Source organism: Tenrec ecaudatus, chromosome 9 (assembly GCF_050624435.1).
Source record: "Tenrec ecaudatus isolate mTenEca1 chromosome 9, mTenEca1.hap1, whole genome shotgun sequence".
NCBI lineage: Eukaryota > Metazoa > Chordata > Mammalia > Afrosoricida > Tenrecidae > Tenrec > Tenrec ecaudatus.
This window is the reverse complement of record NC_134538.1, coordinates 103278580-103301271: the sequence shown is the minus strand read 5'-3', so window position 1 is coordinate 103301271 and position 22692 is coordinate 103278580. Positions and strand designations below refer to the sequence as shown.

At 42.1% G+C, this 22692-nt stretch overlaps 1 protein-coding gene across 2 annotated transcripts in view; it reads left to right on the top strand.

Annotated features, from left to right (window-relative positions):
* DYNC1I1 (dynein cytoplasmic 1 intermediate chain 1) overlaps window positions 1-22692 on the top strand; it is a 351049-nt gene that overhangs the window by 74262 nt on the left and 254095 nt on the right. For both annotated transcript variants that reach the window (XM_075558388.1, XM_075558387.1), the window contains exon 5: window positions 21175-21290. In XM_075558388.1, coding sequence (XP_075414503.1) covers window positions 21175-21290 — 116 coding nt within the window. The remainder of the gene's footprint in view (window positions 1-21174; window positions 21291-22692) is intronic.

The window sequence follows — 22692 nt, the reverse complement described above, 5'->3', positions numbered from 1 at the left end:
GTATGAACCGGGTCTTCCTTGCCCCAGGTGGGGGAGGGGGCGACAACATGGGGAGATGTTCTGTGTATGTGTCATATACGCCTTGGCGATGGGCACAGTTTGGTTTGTTCCCCTTCCCTTCTGTTAATTCTGTGTTCTTTTTCCTTTGTGCTGCGTGATTAGGACCCTGCAGTGGGACACAGACCCCTCAGTGCTGCAGCTGCAGTCAGACTCTGAACTTGGGTATATGTCTGCTCTTTCGTTACTCCTTTCATTGTTTTTGGGTTACAGTTGTGTTGACATGCTGAAGCAGTCGCTGACTCCGCTTTCTCCCCTTGTGTGGAACTTCCAGTTTGATCATTTTGTTTCCCCTCTTCCTTTCCCTTATGACGTGTTAAGCTTTGAAATAAAAGTCTCTCTTTGTGGAAAACTCCACAAAAAGATGGCTCTGGCCCCTCCTTCCCCCTTTTAGTTCTACTCTTGGTAAACAGCCCCCGAAGAACGCAAACATAGCCCTGTCTCTGTGTGAAGGCGGGTGGGCCACAGATTCTGCAATGAGAAACGACTTTGCCTTCATCCTGACCATCCTTCCTCGTTACTAACAAGGTCAAATTTTGTCCAAGATCCAGTAACAAGCCCCCGAGGCCATTTTGGGGTCTAAGATGGGCATTAAAGTGTGCCCTATTTCTTCCTTTCCTGTTCCCTCCCTTGGGGATTCAAAGTAAACCTTTAAGTAGATAGACTTTCCTGTTAGAGCCAAAGAAGGTGTGTTCAGTTCCCCAATCCCAAAAGCATCTTAAATACTTGGTGTGGGATGATGGCTCCCGCATGCTGAAGATAACATTGTTCAGAAGGAAAAGTATAATCACAGGTCAAGGAAAGTTGCTGCAAATAGAAAGTGACTCCTCTAGGAGTAAAACACGTGTCCTAGAAACAGTGTATTTCTTTTACAGGATTTAAGTGAACTATACTCACACAGAAGGTCTTTCTGGTGGATGTTCATACCAGCTCATGCTCAGACCCAAGAAAGCTGATTGTTCACATATCTTCCTACCTCCGCATTCAATGGTTTCTATTGGTAGCTTGTAATCAGCCTGAGAGGAGATATTTACACCACGGCCATCAGCAAACAGGAACTTCCTGAACCACTTCATATCCAACTGGCTTTTACACATGTATCATCATATCACTGGATAGTTCATTATATAAACTACAAATGTTATTGTAGCAATCTTTTAAACTATCCCCCCCCCCAAAAAAAAATATACACCAGTGAATCCCAAAGTGCACGTTTATTATTTATTTTGAACTGCTGATCGTTTGTGAGCATGTTGTCTCTGGGTTTATATCCATGACCATACCTGTCGTAAAAGCTTTAAGAATTACCTGCTTGTTAGGTTAAATGCCAACTGTCTGTGCCCCTTGGTATATCCATAGGGCATCACCACACTCGCAACAGCACGACACTCAGGAGACATCCTGAACACTTGCAGCGAATGATGTGCAATTTCTGTTTTGTTTCACCAAATTGGCTAAATACAAATCTAGTCTGTGTGTATTACATTTCAATTATTATTATTTAAATAGTGGAGGAAGGTGACTCAATCAAGCAGTTACCTATTACTATATTGTCAGGGCAAGTTTGTAATGCAGCTCTTCTATCTTCCATTGTGTCTAAACAAAACAAGGAGAAGCAGGCACTGCTGTCCACTGTGTGCATAGAAAATACGACAGTTTGGGTGCATCCTGGTATTTATTCCCTGGGGTGGAGCATTTGACAGCTTTCCCACTTATATTTGTTTTCCAAGCAAGTACTGGGATGTCCGCCGAATATGTCCCGTACCTTCTCTATGGAAATATCGGTGTCTCCTACCGCCCCTCCACATTTCCTTCAGCACAGAACCAGTGAGTCAATGAGGGACCAACCTGATGAGACTGTTCACCAAGAATAGCTTAGCGGAGAGACTTTCACGGGAATGCACAGGAAATAGTAGTTGACAAAGGAGACTGGTTCCATGTTACGCTTTCTGATATTCTCTTTATGAAAAGTTCCCTTTTTCATTGATCTGATAGCACAGTGATCTTCTGATATCCACTGAGCTGCCAACCACCAGGTTGGGAATTTGAACCCTACAGGGAAAAGATGAAGATGTCTTTTCCTGTGAAGAGTTAAGATCTCAGGAACCAAAGGGCAGTCCCACCTTGTCCTACAGGGTGCTCAGGAGTGGGAATGACTCAGTGAGTGTAGAGAGCTTTGGGAGGTGTGGGGCAGGCTTTCTTTCATACATAATTTCATGAAATAGACCTTAGACAGCAATAAAAATTTTCCAGAGAAGTTTTCGTTTCCTCTTCTCAAGCTTTGCCATGGGGTTTATCATAGACCACTGCTGTCTAGATCACTTCCATTTTTTAATGGATTAATTGAAATGGAATTGACATAAAATAGATTCTAGAAATTCAAAGTGTACAATTCAAGATATTTTAGCATATGCATACACATGACACCATAGTCACAATAAAAATAATGAACATGCCCATTTTCTTCAAAAGTTTCCCATGTCTCTTTGTAGCTTTCACGCCTACCACCCCCTCTCTCCCCCCAAAATAAGTGATAGGCTTTCTTACACGGTACATTACTTTGCATATTCTGGAATATTATGTAAAGGAAACATACAGTATAACTGATTCATTTCACTAAAATCAATTTTGATATTGTGTTGGTCTAGGTTGACTAGAGAAACAAATTCATAGACACTCATATGTGTAAGAGAGAGCTTTATATAAGAGCAATTGTACGTTAAGAAAACATCCCAGCCTAGTCCAGGTTAAGTCCATAAATCTGATATTAGCCCATATGTCCATTACCAGTCTATAAATCCTTATTCAGACTCACAAAGCACCTGCAATGACACCAAATGCAGGAAGATCACAGGTCAGTGGGTGAAAAGTCTTGTGGACCCAGTGGTGGTGGAAGCATCTTAGTGCTGGCGTGGGTCTCCATGTGACTCCTCCAGCTCCAGGGCTCCAGCGTAGCTCCATGTGTCTTGGCATCAGGAATATGAAGCAGAGAGTGTCTGTGTCCCACCTCCAGCAAGGTATTTATCTCCATTGCGCCTCCAAATGAGGTCATCTAGCAGCGGTCTGATTGACAGGTTAAACTCCACCCCTTCACTCTTAAGAGTCTCAAGTTGGCACCAAATTATGTAACTACCACAGATTTTCATGTAGATGTGTATCAATAGTTCATTCTTTTCTATTGCTCTCTGATATTCCATTGTATTGATATACCATAGCTGATTTAACTAGTCAGTTATCGATATATGTTTGGATTGTTTCTAGTTTCTAATACGGATGAAACTACTACGAACACTAGTGTCCAAGTCTGTTTTATAGACATATGTTTTCGTTTCATTTGGGTTAACTCCTAACATTATCATGGATAAATCACATGGTAGGTGCATATTCAACTTTTTAACACAATTGTCAAACTATTTTTGAAGTGGTTTTATCATATCTTCTTATCAATAGTGTATGAACATTTTAATACCTTCACATTCTTGACAACACTTGGAATTTTCTGTTTTGTTTTAGCCTTTATAAATGGAATGTACTAGAAACTCATTGTGGTTTTACTTTACATTTCCCTAACGCATAGTGAATTAATATCTCTTTATGTACTTATTTTCTATCTGAATGCTTTAGAAGATGAAATATCTAAACACATCATATTTTTGGTTTTTTAAATGGTTTGTTTTTTCTCTCATTGCATTTTGAGAATATTTTATGTACTCTGGATATAATTTTTTATTTTATACATAATTTGAAGATTATTCTTCCAGGCCATGACTTTTGTTTTCTTTCTTTCATCATTTCACTTCCTTTGTAGTATCTACCAAAACAAAATATTTGATTTTGAGAATTCCAACTCTCTAAAACTGGAGGTCATGCTTTAGATGATGTACTTCCTATTTCAATGATTCCTTAAATCTTGTTAGGATAGAGTTCCCCTATGAAAATATTAGGGTCTGAAATTTTATTTGGGGGAAGATTTTATAATTATAATATGAAGATAAGTGAAAAATCATTGTACTGGGGCTACAGTACATACATGTGTGCACAAATTTATTCCAAACAAAATATGTTGCAGTGTGTCTCTGTGTTCAGTGGATGGCCACAGACAAGTTCTTTCAGGAGTACATGTGTCTCAATCTCAGTAGGGTGCCTTCAAAGAATAGTACTCTTTTTGTGCCACCGTGTGATTCACCAGGTTCACCAGAGAAACAAATCCAGTGACACTCATCATTGCATAAGAAAGGGCTTTATATCAAGAAGTAATTATGTTTCAAGAAATCATCCCCAGCCCACTCCCACTCAAGCCTGTAACCCAGTACTACTCAAAAGCCCCTTTCAGACTCACACAGCCGCATTTAATGATGCACAATGCACGAAGAGCACAAGGCAGTGGGCGCAGAGTCACGTGGCTCCAGGGATGGTGGAAAGAAGCCAGGGCCCGACAGCTCGCTGGTTTAGGGGCAGAGAGGTGGAGGGTCTCAGGGTCCTCATTATGAGAAGGTCACCCCCCCAAGGACACAGCATCCGGCTCTGACCTGATTGACAAGTTGGGCTCCAGCGCTGGCCAGGAGTGTCTAGCTGGCATAAAATCATCTAACTGCAGTACCACACGGGGGAGAAAAACTGTTTTGAAATCAGGAGTGATATCAAATTTTAAACAAAACTCAAGGAGACTTCTTCACAAATCCTTGACATTTTGCAATGAGTTTACAGGAATGCTGCCCTACATACGACAATAATTTTCTGACAAGCCAAGCAGTTTGAGGAAGGTCAAGAGGACCTTAAAGATGAGTCAAGAGAAGGAAAGCCATCAATTTCATCAAATGAAAAAATGGTGACTGAAGTCTGGAAACTCCAGTGACTGAAGTCTAAAAATGGTGCCGGAAGATGTTAGAATTACCATTGATGCAAAAGCCAATGAAGTTGGGTTTGAACGTAGTTCTGCATTTTCAGTTTTAGCAAACATCTTGGCCTCAGCAAACTTCCAGTCCAATGGGTCACAAAGCAGGGTGCAAAGATCAGCTAGCTCTCTGCGATCTGCTCTTTTCTTTCATCTTTAACAAAGATAGAAGACAATGAAGATGATTTTGTGGAACAAATTGTAAGCAGAGATGTGTCTTGGATTTACCAATGTGATTCTGAGAGCAAGGTCCAATCAAACTAGTGGAAACTGGTTTTGCTTAGACCAGAATCTCTGGAGATGATTGGTGAATGATCTCCTGAGCCAATTAAATTCCGGGCATGGGAGCTAACTCAGAAGTTGGCACAGCATCTTTGGGAGACTTCAAAGGAATAACCTTGATAGTTTCTCAAAGAACAATAGACAATCACGAGTGCTTGTTATGAACTGCATTGGTGAGAAAATGACCAGACATGTTGTGCCGGGGAATTCTGTGCTCCTGTTCATTCTTCAAGTGTAGTAAGGCTTGTCCTTTGAGAATTCCCTGGGGAAACCTCACCGCATGCGTCCACTCTACAACCCTGCTCTTACCCCTTCCAATTTCGTTTTGCTCCTAAAACTTAATTTTAGTTCCTTGATGATACCGCAACTGCCGTTTTATTGGAGGATGAATGGAAGAGCTTGACGTTCTTCGTGGAAGCATTAGAGACAGCAGCACCGTTTTCAGAAGTATAGAGACCGAGATGGAAGATATGTCAAGACACAATAACTCTCACATTTTGATTTTTTTGTGAAAAAAGGTTTCATATAATTGTGTTATTTTTGACTTACCCTCATAAATGCGGAGCTAGTGAGATTATCCATAACCTCTCTAGTAAGTTTTGTTACTTTTATCTTTTGAGTAATATGTGCATTTCATTCTCTGTTTCTTAATATTGGTGATTTTTTATCTTCTTTCTTCTTCTCATGATTAATCTAATGGGGTATTAATTTTATTGATATTCTTAAAGAGGCTGGTTTTAGTTCCATTAATTTTCCCTATTTTATATTTCATTGATTTCTACTCTATTTTTAATTATTTCTATTTTCCTGTATATTTTTTGTTTGGATTGATTCCCTTTTTCTACTTTTCAAAAGTATAAATGGAGGTTATTGATTTACTACATTAAAACATTTTAATCTAGGCGTTTAGTGACATACATTTCTTAAATTGCTATTTTTTTTCATTTTCACTAAGTTCAATATATTTTCTAATTTGTCTTTCCATATCTTATTTAACTTATGACTTAATTAGAAGTATATTATTTAGTTTCCAAGTGCTTTGGGACTTTCCAGACATCTTTCTAATACTGATTTCTGATTTAATTTTATAGTCAGGGAATATACTTTGTATTACTTGTGCTCTTTTAAGTTTATTGAGACTTAATTTATCACCAAAGAAGCCCAGGTGACACATTGTTAAATATTCAGCTGCTAACCAAAATATTGGTGGCCCATACTCACTCAGTGGCTCTGTAGATAAAAGATGTGATAATCTGGTCCTATAAAGATTATACCCTAGAAAATTCTATGAGGCAGTTCTACTCTATCACCCTGGGTCTCCATGAGCCCAAATTGACCCACCAGCACCTAATGATAGCAACACTTTGTGATCAAGACTATGGACTAAGTGCCCTGTCAGCTAAATCCACATGGAAGAAGCACAGCAGCCGGCGTGATCCAAGGACTGTAAATAATAAAATCCAAGATCAGAGTAAAGAACTGTATTAGTGCTTAAATTCTGAGCAGTTGGTTTACAGAAAGCTGTGCTTGATAGTAAAAGCATGAAATCCCTCCTCAGTGATGCCATGCACAGTAAGCCTCCGCGACTCCCCTCTGACCACAGCCCCGGGTGTGACTAGTCTCGCTATCAGACAGAGTGCCCAGGATAGTGGACAAGTGCAGATGCAGGGACGTTAAAATCTAACACCTTATCATTGGCTCTCTCTTTTGACCCACTTTAAATTTCGTCTAGTTTTTATGTTTTCTGCTTTCTTTTCTCTTGAAATTTTTCTATTTTATTTTGTTACTGTTTGAGGGCTGTTTTCCTTTTTTGTATTAGTGTTTTCTTTGTGTGAAATCCAGGATAGGTAAGTCTATTGAGAGAGTAGCTGGATGAACAGTTTCTGAAGATCATGGCAGGCAAGATTGTGAGGGCATAAGGAGCTAATAATGAGTACAAGAATGAAGAAAATGTTCTATAATTGATTGTAGTGATGACTGCACAATTCCTTTTAATATGTGTAATATTGAATTGTGTGCTCTCTGAATTATGTCAATAAAACAGTTAGAATGTTTAAAAATAAAGTAAATATAGGAGATAAAGGTAACATTGATTATGTAAAACTAAAAATGAAAAGACTTAAAAGATCCGTCCCTTGGAGTAGAAGTTCAGTGATATTTATTAAGAAATAGAATTATTAAAAATTAAACTCAAATTAAGCAATAAAAGAAATTGATCAAATTTCACCAAGTGCATGGTTTACAAATCAGGCTAATATGGAGCAAACAATGCACCAAAGATGAAAAGGTCTTTAATGATTCCTAAACCTCATCATGGGAAAAGGACTGGGAAAAAAACTGTTAAAATAATTTGTAGTCAGGAAAAATTTCTTGCAACATTGTCTTGAGAACAATATGTCCTATATGTCCTTAAAAGCTACTGTACTTTCTGTTACTGGTGACGAAGTGTTCTATAAAAGTCAGTTCTATCAAGTTAGCTGATTATTTTGTTCAAGGGAAAAACACTTTAGCTGGCAAGCTAATATTGCTGCACAATGAGAAGGGAATACATTGGAAACAAAATGAATATAATACTTCCTAAACTCTGTGTGTGTGTGTGTGTGCGCGCGTGCGTGTGTACATAGAGAGATGGAAGCTCATCCTTTCAGTAAACAGAAAATGTCAGCTATCAGGCTGCTTCCTCGAACTTGGAGGAAAATGCTCTCCCTGGACATAGATGATGAATGAAGGGTTGATAGGAGCCTGAGCAGCCAAGTTCACTGCCTCCATGTGGTGCCCCATCCCCTCCCTTCCTCTGTGTGCCATCTCTCTCCAAATAGAGGATTGAATCTTTCACATAATTCATCTTTATACCTGACTACACTCGAGTGCAGTGTTGGAGAAAAAAAAAGATTTCTTTGTCACATTTGAACCTCTCTCACAGAGGTTCCTAAACTTAGGTGGTTCTTTAAAAAAAAAATTATTCAGTACCTGGCAGTTAAAAACTTGTATACTATAGTCCTTAATGTAGACTGCAATGTAGGAGTCTACTTTTGCAGCCCGCCCGCCTCAGGTCATTTCAGTGCTCCCAGGGGACCGGATTGCTCACTTTGGTAAACACTATCTTTCATATCACGTGTGTTTCATGCTCTTGTCCCCTATGTTATTCTCTGTCTCTATTCTTCTACCTTGAGGCAACAATGTCTCTTATGACTACTTCCAGGGCCCCAATTTCAGTTTTGTCCTCTTTTCTAAGCTTTCCTTTTACATCTCTGGATCTTTATCATGCATAGCGATCCACAACACTCTTGTCCACCGGAGTACTCATTATTACTATTATTAATAATTGGGCTTAATCGATATATCAGATCATTCCATATCTGAATCACATTCAATTGGACATTTGCTCCCACAATCAATTTCCAAACATTCTTACTCTCTATGGACACTTATCACCCCTTCACCCTGTCACCACTTCCGTGTCTCCCTCCCCCCAAAACCTTTATTCTACTTGCTGATGCTACAGGTTCATCAGTCATTTTTCATACTCCCAAAATGAAAAATGATATACTGCAACTTCAAGAGGGTGATCCCCAATGACATAACACTCTGGACATACCCCTACTATGTACAATCAAAAACCCAAACAAAGCAATACAACCCAGAAAACATGAGATTTTAGAAACAAGATCAGATATATCTACATTATTCATTTTTAACTCAAGAACAGATCTTTCTCTGAACATCCCTGTTTATTCAAACTAGAAGCCTCTTATTTTCCCCCAATTAAGTATGAAGCCTTGAAGTAATTTCTAGTACATTGCTTTTCCTTTGCCCATCACATCAAACAAACTACTAAAATCTCCCCTTATTATTTGTCCATCTTCAAACAACATTTTTCTTTTACCATAAAGAGTGTTTTATTTTCATTAATTATACAAATAACTTTCTATAATACCCCAGAGCAGACAGGAGTCTCTTCGAGCCCCAGAGGCTGGTGGGTTCGCAGTGCAGCTTGTTCCTCGTGTCCATCTTGCAGCTGACCGACTCTTCCTCCACATCGGTCTGGTAGACGGTGGAGGGGGCACATCCTCCAGGATGAGGAGCTTTCCCACGGCTGCTCCTGCTCAGTGGTCTCTCTGGTCAGCAGGATGTTCTTCTCCTACAGCTCCATTTTCTTCAGTTTCACCTTACCGTAGCATGTACTCCCATGTCTGGCTTCTCTGCCATTTTCTTAAAACAGTCCCAGGCTTCCGGCTCCCAGATGAGTTCCTGGAAGCTCCCACTCTCTGTGTTGCAGCCAGAGACCAACAACAGTTTCTTCATGTGTCCAGAGTCACCCCTACTGAGTGCTTTCTTCTCTCCCTGGACCCCCTTTCCACACTTCCACTCGGACATGATCGCAAATCAAGTAGCCATGTCACTGCCTGCCTCTGTCAAGTCTATTTTCCTGAATTTTCTATTTATTTCCTCCACTCACCCTGAAATCAACTCCTGGAATTTTAGATCCTTTATTAACTTTCCCTTGTCTTCACATTCAGCTCCTGAGGTCTAGCCATTTCCCACACCTAGCATCTAGCCTGTGATCTGTCAAGGAAGATGATGTAAACTTCAGGCTTTACACTTACTCTGTGAATAGATCTCACAGTCTCAAGCTGAATCAATGTCACTTGAATTGGCTGGTTCCTTAGTTGGCATCTTTCAGTAGCACTTCATTATCTGAAGTATAAGTTCCAAATTCTTTAGCCCCAGATTCAGAACTCTCCAATAATCTAGCTCCAGTGTATTCCTAGGTATATCTCTCATTGCTCCCCGACTCAAAACCTCTATTCTGAAAAACAAGTCTCACAGACACAAACTATGAACACAATCTATAGGTCTTTGCATATGGAGGGCCACTGCCCTACACACCCTTCCCATTTCTGTGCACTAAACTTGCTCCTACCTAGTCATCAAGGCTCACTTCAGGCCTTCTAATTTTAATTGAGCTTTCTTCATTTTTTAGCACAATCAATCTGCCCATTTATAGTCTCCTGTATCGCATATTATGTAGATCTCTCAGATTGGCTTTTATTACTTGCTTCAGTTTTCCTCTTGAAAAAAAAATATATATATATATATACACCCTATCTTCTCATTACCTCTGTATTCTAAAGTTCTGATATAGTGTCATGCTCAAAAAAAATGTTTCTGCTGACTGATATGGATGTTGGACAAAATAGTTCCAGTCATAGTTGTCAGTCATCAAGAACATCCACCTGAGAATATTTACAAGGAAGAAAATTACATAACTGTCACACTCACTGACTGAGGGGCTTATCTTTGAGAAAGTCAGCTCATGGAGTTTCAGAAGCAGGAGAAAATATCTGGAAAATCCTCCCGTGTACCCTGGGGATGAAAGACCTATGGTGGACAAACAAGGATGAAAATCAGCAGGATGGAGTCTGGGCCCAGAGTGTTCATTCTTTTGTCCCTTGGCTTTGACCCACTTTGGCCTCTGGCCAAAGAAGGCCTTGTTTCTAAGAGCATCTGTTTCTGGTTTGATCTGCTTGACTTCCAGTCCCTCCCTCTGCTCCAGAAACTGCCCATTATTGTATCCTAGCTTCTGTGTGCACAACAGTGCTCCTGATCCATGCTCCAAGTCCTGCTAGCTAATCCACCCCCACTCCTCTCCTACCACTGGCTCTAACACATGGGCAGCAACCAGTGGCCCTCAGTACTATAATGACTTACCATTGGAGACCCCACAACTGCCATTCAAAGACGACAGCTTTGAGGATCACTTATTTTTCATTTACAATATGTAATGTTTGAAGTTTTCCAGATGACTTCGTGCATTTTAATTTTGATTTTTCTCTCAAAAGGCTCCTACATTGTGAACACCCCCCACCACCACCACCCAAAAACTCTGCTAAGATCAAGATGGTTCTGTCGATCACCTTTACATCCTGATATGGGTGGAGGACTTGCAGAATAACCATCGACTTTGATTTGAGTTTTTTCTGAAGGGTTCGATGATTATCTAAGGCATCTTCATGACAACCGTCATATGTATAGTTTTAGCAGTATGTATGAAGCCAGTTTTCTTATTCTGGTCATGTTAAATTATGTTGGCTTTCTTTATTACACTTATAGAGAAGCACAGGAGACAAACACAACCCACCTCACTACCGCTGAGTTGATTGCAACTCAAAGTGACTCTACCCGATGGGACGGGTAGAACCGCTGCTGTGAGTGTAGACAGTCTTGTCTCTCTCCCTAAGCACAGAGTACACTTATGCAATTCTCTTCACATTTATTGAATATCACATGCAGATAAATTAAGTCTCTCCTACACAATTTGCCATGTTCTGTGTCAGAATATCGGAAGATGAGCTGCATCTTGTTCAGCTGATTCAGGAAGATTTGAAATCTGGGAAACTTGAATGTGGGAAATGTTCAGGGGATGAGGTCCTTTCCGTTGAGTCCATCTTCCCAACCACAGTGTTGACTATTGCGTGAGGCCACGGAGTATCACCTACCACTTAGATTTATGGCAAAGTCTCATGCAAGTGAAGGATGGACTGTGAATAAAGAAGATCATCAAATGATTGACGTTTCAGATTACAGGGTTGGTGGCAAGTATTGAAAGTATCACAGACTGCCAGAAGAAGAAACAAATCTGTCTTGGGAGAAATGTGGCCAGAAGGCTGCTTAGAAGGGAGGATAGCTAGACTTCATCTCACGTACACTGGGCACATTCTCAGGAGAGACCATTCCCTGGCGAAGGACCTCGCGCTTGGTAGTGGGAGACCCTCAGTGAGACTGACATAGTGCATCAGCGGGCTCCAGCCACGGTGAAGTCGTCTGAGGCCCGGGCAGGGTTGCTTCTATTGCACGTCGGGTCACAGTGACCTGGATCTACCTTAATGGCACCAAACAGCAGCACAGGAAGTTAGGCCACCTACTAACATCTAAATTAAATGGAAAACTTTTGTGCTTCAAAGAGACCCACAGGAAAAGTGAAAAGACAATCCACAGAGTGTGAAAGATATATTTTACAAAGAATACATCTGTACGGTGTTTCGTCCTGGTGTGTAAAAGGTCGCTGAGTCAGAACCGACTTGATGGCACCTGATGACAACAACATGTGTGTGAAAGTTGGACATCGACTAAGGAAGACGGAAGAAGAATTGCCACACAATGATGGCGTTGGTGAAAAATATGGAAAATACCAAGGACTGCCAAAATTCCAAACAAATGTGCCTTGAAAGATGTCCATGATGTCCTTGATGACTAACAAAGTAACTATTTTGTCCAACATCCTCATCAGCCACAAGACACATGCAAGCATGAACTTATGTCAGATCATTAGAACAGAGAAAGGAGAAGACAGCACATACACAGCCGAAGGCAAATGAAGATGAACGCTAGAAGGGTCTCAGAAGCAAGGATGGTGAGACTTTGTCTCACGTATTTTGGACACGTTTACAGGAGAGAGCAGTCCCTGAAAAGGACATCATGCTTGGTAAAATAGAGGGGCAGCGAAAAAGAGGAAGGCACGTGACAAGATGGATTGACACGTGGCAGCAAGGACGACGATTGTGAGGCTGGTACAGGAGCAGGGCTGTTTCCTTCTGTTGTGTGTGGAGTCGCTAGGAGCGGGAACTGACTCCGGCCCCCTAACAACAGCGTTTGTCACCAGTGTCTAGTATTTAGAATGCATGCTCTCAAAACTCAACAATAACAAGACAAACCAATTAAAAATTGGATGGCACATTCGAAGGGGCATTTATCCAGAGAAGATCTACTGATGTCTAATAGGTGCATGAAAAACTGTTCAATATTATTAATTTTTAGGAACTGCAAAGCAAAACCACAGTGATATGCCCTCTCTCACACTCTCACTCACCACTGGTGGGTTGGCCAGGACTCATTGTGCTTCTGTCAGACACAAGACAACCGCCCCATGTTTCTGAGACGAGACCTGTTCATAGTAGTGGAAAGCTTCATCTTTTCCCAGCAGAGCATGCACATGGATTTGAACTCCTGACCTGTTGATGTGCAGCACTACTCGTATGCAGCCTGCGGCACCACCAGCACTCTTTCATGCACTTGAGGATCATTATAATCATAATAAGAAATTGTGAAGTACAGATAAGAGCAGATATTGGCAAGCAGGTGAAGAATTAAAACCTTCACCCGTGGCTGGTGGGCTTGTAATATAAGGCACCCCTTTGGAAAAGCAAGTTGGCAGTTCCCCCACAAGTTCAGCATTGTCTCTATATGGTCTAGTGATTCTACTCTCAGAGATAAGCACAAGAAAACGGAAAACAAATAGACATATGTATGTTTGCGGCATATATACACATATATAAATATGTGCATATAAAAGCCTGCATTCAAATTTACATTGCAGCTTCTTTCATGTGCTGTGGAAACAATTCAAGTGTCAATCATGAATGAGTACACACTTTGTAGTATATTCACACAATGGGTATTAGGTTCCTTAGAAAATGAGACTGATGCATGACATGCTATAGGACGACCAAACCTTGAGAACATTATGCTTTTGTTTTTCATTTTTTAATAAATCATTTTATTGGGGCTCATCCAACTCTTACCACAATCCATACATATATCAATTGAGTAAAGCACCCTTATACATTTGTCGCCCTCATCATTATGTTTAATGAAGGCCACCGCAGGTAAGGTCCCCTTGAGAGGAAGTGTCCAGGGTGACACACCCTTCGAGATCAGCAGTAGATTAGTGGTTGCCCGGGGCTTTGGGGAGGAGGATTGGGAGTAATTGCTAATTAGTAAGGACTTGCTTTTAGGGGTAATAAAAATATTTTGGAATAAGAAAATAATGATGCCTCAAAACTCTGTCTATATATTTAAAAACACTGTTATCTTCACAAGAGCGGGTTCAGTGTTACGTGTATTATCTCTCAATGGAAAGCCAAGTGGTGAAGCCACCTTGACCTTAAGCCTCTGGCCTAACAGCTCTTCCTCCCTTTCCCTTTCTCTTCACAATGGAATCGCCACCAAAGTTCTTGACGCGTCAAAATGATTTCCCATTTAAATTCACTGCCTTTATTCTTAAAGGCAGCTCGGTGGTCATGCCTGTAAATCCCTGGGTTTTCCCTGGTGTTCGTGCAATACCCCTCTTCTGTAATTTCAGGACGGAGATTCAGTGGCTTCTGAAACTGAAGCTCTCTCCTGGTTCATGGCTTCGAATGGGATGTAGGCCTTGGTCCAAAAGAGAGGAAGGCTCTGGTAGCCAGCTTTGATGGATGACTGTGCTTCACCAGCAGGATTTTCTCCACTGTGTTAGAAACATTTACAGCATCGTGAGCTCATTATAAAATGTCAGTACGGGTTTTCTTGACATTTCCTTCACCGCTAGAATGGAAGAAACACTGCATGATTCTGATGGGTCTGCCAGTGGCGATCGGCCTGTTTCCATGATGTTAATGATTAGAAGGAAGCCTTTCATTTGGGAGGAAGCCTGCAGAACCCTTTCTACATTTTTGAATAACATCATAGACCCTCCTAGTACATATCGTAAGTCACACTTCGGGTTCCGTAATTCTTGGGATAATACTTGCTATTATTATGATGGAACTATCACAATTTCCATAATACTTGTAATCACACAACTTGACAAGCAGGTAGCCAAGCCTTGCTAACACTGTTTGAGTGTGTAGACATAGAACTGCCAATTGAGACAGAAACAGAAAGGGAAGTGGACACAGGGACTTGTGCAGGTGAGCTACTGTCCTCCTGTGCCCCGTCACGTCAGTCAAAGGCACTGACTGGTCAGAGCTTGAAGACAGACGGTGCTAGTGGAAAGTTTTTCATCCTGAGCAGTGTCAGGTAATGCACTCAGATAGCTTCAAATCCTATTCTTTGGGAAGACCTGATTTTTTTTTTTTTGTAGAAGAAATAGTTTCTATTTAGTGCAACATAACTTTTCTTCCTTGATTAAATTGAGCAGACCAGATGGAAAGGGAGCTTCCAGAGAGCCAAGTAATGCCCAGCCGGATTGGGAGGGCTCGCTGGTTCCATGTCTCTGCAGGCCTGGACGCCCCTGTATGACCTGTTAGTGCTAGATATAGAAGGGATTCTAGATCTAGCTCCTGACTACTGTGAACACTACAACCCCCCTTATTAAACGCTTAATTTCTCACCCTTTAATAACGCCCTTGCACCTGGCTTAACTCTGAGCAACATGAGCTTAGTCTAGAGATGCCTTTCCGACTCAGTAGGACTAATCATTTATCCTCTGAGATTGGCTGCAGGGTGGGGAGGCCCGAGTGCATCTGGCTACATGATGACATCTCTAGTCTAGAGTGAGTATGTCTGAGCCCCTGGTCCTCACGGTTTAGGCTGCCTCACAAACACCAGGAGGCCCTTTGTAAGATAGAGCACTGCATTCAGTGGGTCTGGAGTGGCACTCAAGAACGCGATAGCGAGGAATCCTAATGTATAAGACTTTATTGTATGTCTTCAGGGATTTTGAAGTGTTTTCTTATCGTCATTTAAACCACTATGTAAATTTAGCTCTGTAATTGAACATTTTTATTAAAATCTCTTATTTTAGACTAAATTACCAGGGTGAAAAGATTTAATCATAACATCACGATAGAAAATTCATCTCAAATTATATTTCTCTGTAATTCCTTTCCCTTTTTGTTCTCCTCTTCGTTCCTTTCCTGGGGTACAAAGATAAGTTAGTTAACTTGCAGTCAAGTCAGGGAGACAGACATAGGACACAATGCAGAAATATATATCAGGGACTATGACAGAAGTATGCGTGTGTTCATGAGAGAAGGAATGAGATTAATGGGTTATACAAGGGGCTGACGAGCGGCTGTGGAATGTATAACCCTGCTAAAAGGACAAGTACTTATCACATTGATGCTGTAGTGCATTTTCCCTTTGGCAGTAAATTCTGACTCGTGCCTCCTAATATAAAACCTGTAATCTACTTAAACCAAGAATTGAAGCAAAGAGCATGGTGGGCTTGTATCTTTAACCCTTTCTTGGCCAAATTGTTTTCTACTTTGTATTTTTTGATGATCCTATGTGTTTTCATTAATGGAAGGTGTGCTGAATCGAGGAACAGTTTTGATATTTTGTGATGAACTATAAACTTTGATCAATATGATAGGGGTCACATATGTTCCTCTGACTCTAGAGTAAGTTACCTGGGGCACACTTGTTTTCCTGGACTATGGGAAAGAATGATTTAGGACACATAGGAAACCCCCTACTGGACTATGGGACTAGAATTGCTTAGGACACATAGGAAACCCCGCACTGCCTTCTAGATCCCTTAATGGGTGCATGGATTTTACGGACTCTGAAAATACTCTATCGGTACAAACAGTTCCTTATCACGGAAAGGGTACTTCTAAATGACACACTCAATCACGTCAGTTCTGATTCACAGCGGCCCCATGGAGAGTTTCCAAGGGGAGCAGACAAGGCGCATCTTTCGCCCATGAAGTGGCTGATGGATGCAAACCATTAACTTTACAATTAAAAGGCCAACCTTTATCCCACAGCACCACCAGGTTTCCTATAAATAATGCAGAAACCCAGAAGTAGACGTATAGGACTCCATGCCCAGTTAAACAGCCAAAAGACACTGAAGTTTGACGGGATCGGATCTCTAGGATGCATCTCATCTCATAACTCCCTAGCGACCCAGCAGGACAAGGTGGAACTGCTCTTATGGATTTCTGAGAGTGCAAATCCTTAGGGAACTCGAAAGCCTTCTCTTTCTCCTGATGAGCAGCTGGTGGTTTGCAGCCCAGGGCATAACCCACGCTACCACCAAGACTCTTACTCTCCCTCATCCACCCGCCGTAAAGGCAGTGAAAGAGCACCTGTGGCAGGCGCTCATGTTTTCCATTTCAAACAATCATGGCTGTGCGTCACTGAGAAAGCAGCTGCCCGATAAGCCTCAGAGGAAGAAAATGTACACAAGCTCCCCAGGTCCCACAAAACACGAAAGGGCTTAAGAAAATCACTACTGTATTTTTGGACATATAATACATGTATCTCGTGGCAGCGTTTTATGAATATTCTAGCTGCATTGAAGAAGGTCTGCACTGTAGTTGTATAAACTGGATTCTGATACATTGGGGAGAATCGCGTCAAGTAGTCATCAGTGTGCTGGTTATTGATCATTTGAGTTGAGAGCCAGGATTCCGAAGCACCGTCTCAAAGAGGAACTTGCTAACACTTTTCAAGTACTTATTAGATAATAGTCAAAGGATAGTTTTTTCCTCGATGGGATAAGATCACTTACTCACGCTGAGCTTTGAAAGCAGAAATGTCATTGTGATGAGATGATTAAGGAAAGGGAAACCAAGGGGTTCTTCCCTGAGCAGCCAGCGGTCTGAGGGGTGTGCTTTCTTTCACATCTACGATCTTAAGGAATCTGTAGAATGTTCAGAAAAATCAACTTCACTAGTAATTGTTTGATTTTTACCAATAGGCACTATGATAATCGGTCAAAAAATTAAGAGTAGAAAGACCTGTGTCACGAACTGCTTACTACGTGCCAAGCACTACACTAAGTATATATTTTCAGGGTTACATTCACTTAAGGCTCACACTGGTTCAATGACGTATCCATTTTCCAGAGAAGAGGGGCGTTCCACTCATCCAGAGTGTTCAGCTGCCGTGTAGCAGGGCGTGATGAAATGGGGAGTAGAGCCCAGTCTGCACATATGTGCACAGAAAACCATGGTGCTCTCTCGGCTGGCTGGTTTTGGTGGCCTGGCGGATAATCAAAGTACAGAGCAGCCTCCCTAGCCACTGTCTCTTACTGGCCTCCCAACAAGATAGGCCTTCGCTCCTGTGGCATTAGTAGGGTGCCCTAGGACTGCTGCCTGCACATGTGGGGACCTCGTCGCCTTGGGCCTGGAGCTCCCAGGGATGGCAGGGCGATCTCTCCAAGCTGGAGGTGGACCTAATTTGAAATAGTGTGGGTGCATTCTCAGGCTGGATTTCTTTTCCTTTTCTTTGCTTGTGGCGAAGATGGGCCTACTCGGGCCTACTGGAGATGCTGTGGGCGACCACCTCAGGAGTGGCCGTGCCTCCCGCAGTCCCGGCTAGTCTTTTTCTTGCTTACATGATTTAAGGAAGACCTGCTTCAGGAAGGGAGCATTCTGTTCTGACCCAAGCAGGTTTTAAAGTAGTACCTTGAATTTCTTGCTGTACAACTTTGCCTTTTGCCTCTCTTGGTAATTTTATTTCTGGTATACTTGGCATGCTCTCTCATAATACTGGGTAATGAAGCTATGAGGAAGTACTATGGACCCAGCTTGACCCTTCATCCACATGGAGCGCAAATATCTGAATGAATCAGGCCTTTTTGGCCCAAATTCAGCATATCTGGACTGCAAAAACAGCCATCTGGGAGTGTTCACTAAGCCAGCATTCATTTGTTTGCTTGTATCCCTATGCACGAATCTTAGTTCACACTTCTAGTAACCCATAGACAAGAAACACTTTTGTTCTCCTAGAATGTTCCAGAAGACAATACATGGAAATTCTTAGCTGTGATATGCATTCCCAATAAGTATGATTATTGCCAATAATAATCGATACGAATAAAATGGTTGTATTTAGTATTAACACCAATAGGAGTAGCGTATCTGAGAGAGTTGTGGAGTGTAACATTTTGACTAAATGGCTATCATCATCTTTCTGCCCCTCTTACAGTGACACACACATAACCCATGTTTACAGCTTTTGAAGAAAAGGGACAGAATATGTGAATTAGCAACTCTATCAACTAAAATAGTCCAGAAACATGTTAAGACATGTGTTGTATAAATTATGTACCTATGTATACTATATGTATGTGGCATATGTACATAATGACAATTCTTTGAGGAAGTAGTAGGATTAGCAGACCAGGAAACTGAAGCACAGAGGCTAGGTAACTTGTCCAAGGTCACACACACAGCGGATACATGCTAGGGCTGAGCCCACGTGTCACACTCGGGCTGTGAGGATCAAGCCTATGTACTTACCCACCAGCCTATGCTAAACCATGAGTGATTCAGGAGACTCTTCAAATGAACTTGGGAGGAGTTTGGCTTAAGGGCAAGAGCACTGGAGTAGGACAAGTGTGAACAATGTTGTAGATCTATTCTACCATATCCTAGTTGTACCTGACCCTGAGCATGCCCCTCAAACAGAATAATTTCACTTTCCTTATCGACAAAACGCAGATGAGGGTGTCTGCCCACACTCTTACAGAGATGTTGTGAAGACATCTGAAAACCCTTGGAGGGCTACACAACCGTGTAGAAGTGATCATGGCTGACCGGTCCATGGGAGAAGGATAAACCGGGGCTATCTTAAAATTGCCTTTAAAATAATAATACATCCTTGACTTCAGAGCATCTTCTTAGCATTCACCTATCTTCCATAAACACTGTGTGCACAGCATTTGGGAATTTCCAGAGTTCCCTCTAATCACTTACGTTTGAATGTGCCCTTCTCACCCTGGGTTCTTCCCCTGGTCTTACAGCCTTGATCCCAAAGCCTTGTCTTAGCTTTCCAAGGCCAAATGAGTGTTGTAATTCTAAGCTAGAGTTTTTTCTCTGTTAACACAGTGCCTTCTTCTTTTGTCTGTCCTTTAAAACAAATTCACAAGCCATTATATGTTCCTTAGGGGGGAGAAAGGAGAGATTTTGATGCTGCTAATGCTCCCATCGATAACATAAGTTAATCCAGTGAGCTAGACATCGCTTTCCCCCTGCAGTTGAAAACACATTGTTTTTCTTTTCCTGAGACATTGGAATCCTGTATTGCAAATTAAAGTTCCCTCGATCAGTTTCTATGCAAAGCAGAGTTGTTGTTGTTGTTGTCAGGTGTCATTGAGTGGGTTCCCATTGATAAAGACCCCATGGACAACCGAACGAAACACAGCCCGGGCCTTGCACCATCCTCATGCTTGTCCTCGTGCTTCAGCCTCTTGTTGCAGCCTTGGGTCAAACCATCTCCTGGAGGGCCCTCTTCCTTCTCACTTCCTGTCCACTTTAGCCACCATGGTGTCCTTCTCTAGGGACTGGGCTCTCCGGACAGCATGTCCAAAGGATGTAAGATGGGGGCTGGCCAGCTTTGTCTCTAAGGAGCATTCTGGCCATACTTCCTCCAGGACAGATTTGCTTGTCTTTTCATCAGTCCATGGTGCTTTGAATATTCTTCTCCAGCACCACACTTCAAATGCATTGAGTCTTCTTCATGGTCTTCTTTATTCAATGTCTGACTTTCATATGCACATGAGACCATTGAAAATACCAAGGCTAGGATCAGGTGCGTCTTAGTCCTCAACGTATCATCCTTGCCTTTCGATACTCCAAAGAGGTCATGAGTGCACAGCAACTTACCCCATGCAATGGAGAGCAGCAGAAGAGGAAGGCCCTTGACGAGATGGATTGACCTTGGCCGGAACATTGGACTCAAGCATAAGAACAATTGTGAAGATGGGGCAGGCCCAGGTGGTATTCAGTTCTGTTGTGCTTAGTGTCCCTATGAATTGAACCCAACCTAACAACAACTCCACTTTATAAACTGATATAGGGGCCCTTTAATTTAGGGGCCAACTGGAAGGCAAACAACAACCTGTCAGTTTTAATCAAAGCAAAACCACAGATGTCAGAATGGAAAGCTTTCATCTGAGACGGAGCAAGATCTTATTTGGCAGAAAGGAAAGCAAAGAATCACCAAGAGGGAGCGATCTGGTGTCACTCAGCATGTTATAGCCCAACTCCAGCAGACTTCTAGCCCCCAGACCAGTTCTACTTTGTGATCTTGGCCCTTGAGTAGCGACGTTGGGAGTGTTTGGGTTTGTCTGTCCATCTCAGCTCTTTGTATTATTGTCGAGGGCGCGTCTGCCCTTCTGCATGGAGTGCCTTCCCTCCCTCAGTGTTTGTCTTTGTGACTTACAGAAGAAGACTGCACAAGCTGGGCGTGTCCAAGATTACTCAGGTGGATTTCCTGCCTCGGGAAGTTGTGTCTTACTGCAAGGAGACCCAGACTCCCCTGGCTACCCATCAATCCGAAGGTAAGCCCTGTCTTTGGTGACTTTCCGTATTCTCTCCAGAGCAATCGTCAGGAAGTGGCATCCTCTTGGAGGACCCCATTGCTGACAATGAGGGATCCTTGGAGGGTTAGGACCAAACCACACGCTGATCGCCAATGCCAACGTGGGTCCTGACTGTGAAAGCCCTGGAGAGGGAGCCCAGGCATTAGATGAGTTGTAGTTAGTAAGATCGCACTTGGTCACACCTGTGTAAAGAAGGGGGACATTGTAAATAGTGTAACAGAAGCTTTTCGGAATTTTACCAATAAAGAGAGTATTATTTTAAGATTCATCATTTGCAAGGATCAGCCAATTATTGCCCCCTATCCCCCTTTCTGTAAATGAAGGGTTACTGGATGACCGTCACTTTTACTCCTTCACTTCCAATAGCACAGCTGAGTAGTGCTATTGCTCACAACGCCTAAAATATTTACTACAATAGAGTCCTTTAGTGGGGGGAGGGGGAGCTTCCTCTGATTTACGGCTGTGTCAGTTCAGCTGGCAGCACGTGTGTTTCTTCCCATGATCTACACACAGCGCTCGTACAAGCTTCCTGTGGGTGAAGGTGGGTCGAATTCTAAGCCTCCTTTGAGCATAGCAGCAAAGGACAAGTGGAAAATCTGCACACAAACCCCAGCAAATCATAAGAAATACGCACATAAGAAGTCAAAACTAATACAGAAAAGTGCTTCCTAGAAATGAAAACAATGGCAATGTAAAATTACACAGAAGCAAACAGGGGAGATGCATACCTGACCTAGCAAACTTGAAGGTTGCAAGCGAAAAAAAAATAGTGAAGTCCATCAGGTTAGACATGTAGAACCCCCGTGAAGGAAACAGGACAAGTGACAGGGAAACACGATTGTCCTAGCTGAGCAAACGTCCTTGTTATCTTGCTGTTCGCTGTGGGGAAGGAGAACGAGCAACCTGGGTTCGTTGTGGTTACGCAGTACATACCAAATACACTCCGTGAGAATGAAAAATGATTAACATTTCCTGCCTACTCTGTGACAGATATGTAGATCAATGGATTTTGGTTTGCTCTAGCTACAAAGGTTTTTATTTTGGTTGTGTGTGTGATATAAATGAAATATGACTCTGAAGAAAAAGGCTGAGCTGTCTTCCTGAAAGTCCATCCTCACTAACGCGGTGACCGGGCCCTCCTTGGGTAGCGGGGTTTCCATGTTTCAAGGCCACGCAGGAAATAGGCTTCAGCAGCAATGACGGAGCACCCTCTGGTGGTAAAATTTTAAAGCAACCACTTCAGCCAACTTCCATGCCATGTATTAAAGGCGGCAGAAAACACAGTCAGGAGCCATTGGGACGTCCCCTCGGCCTCCAGGCCAGATAAAAAGGTACCTCCCCACCCAACCAAAACATTTGT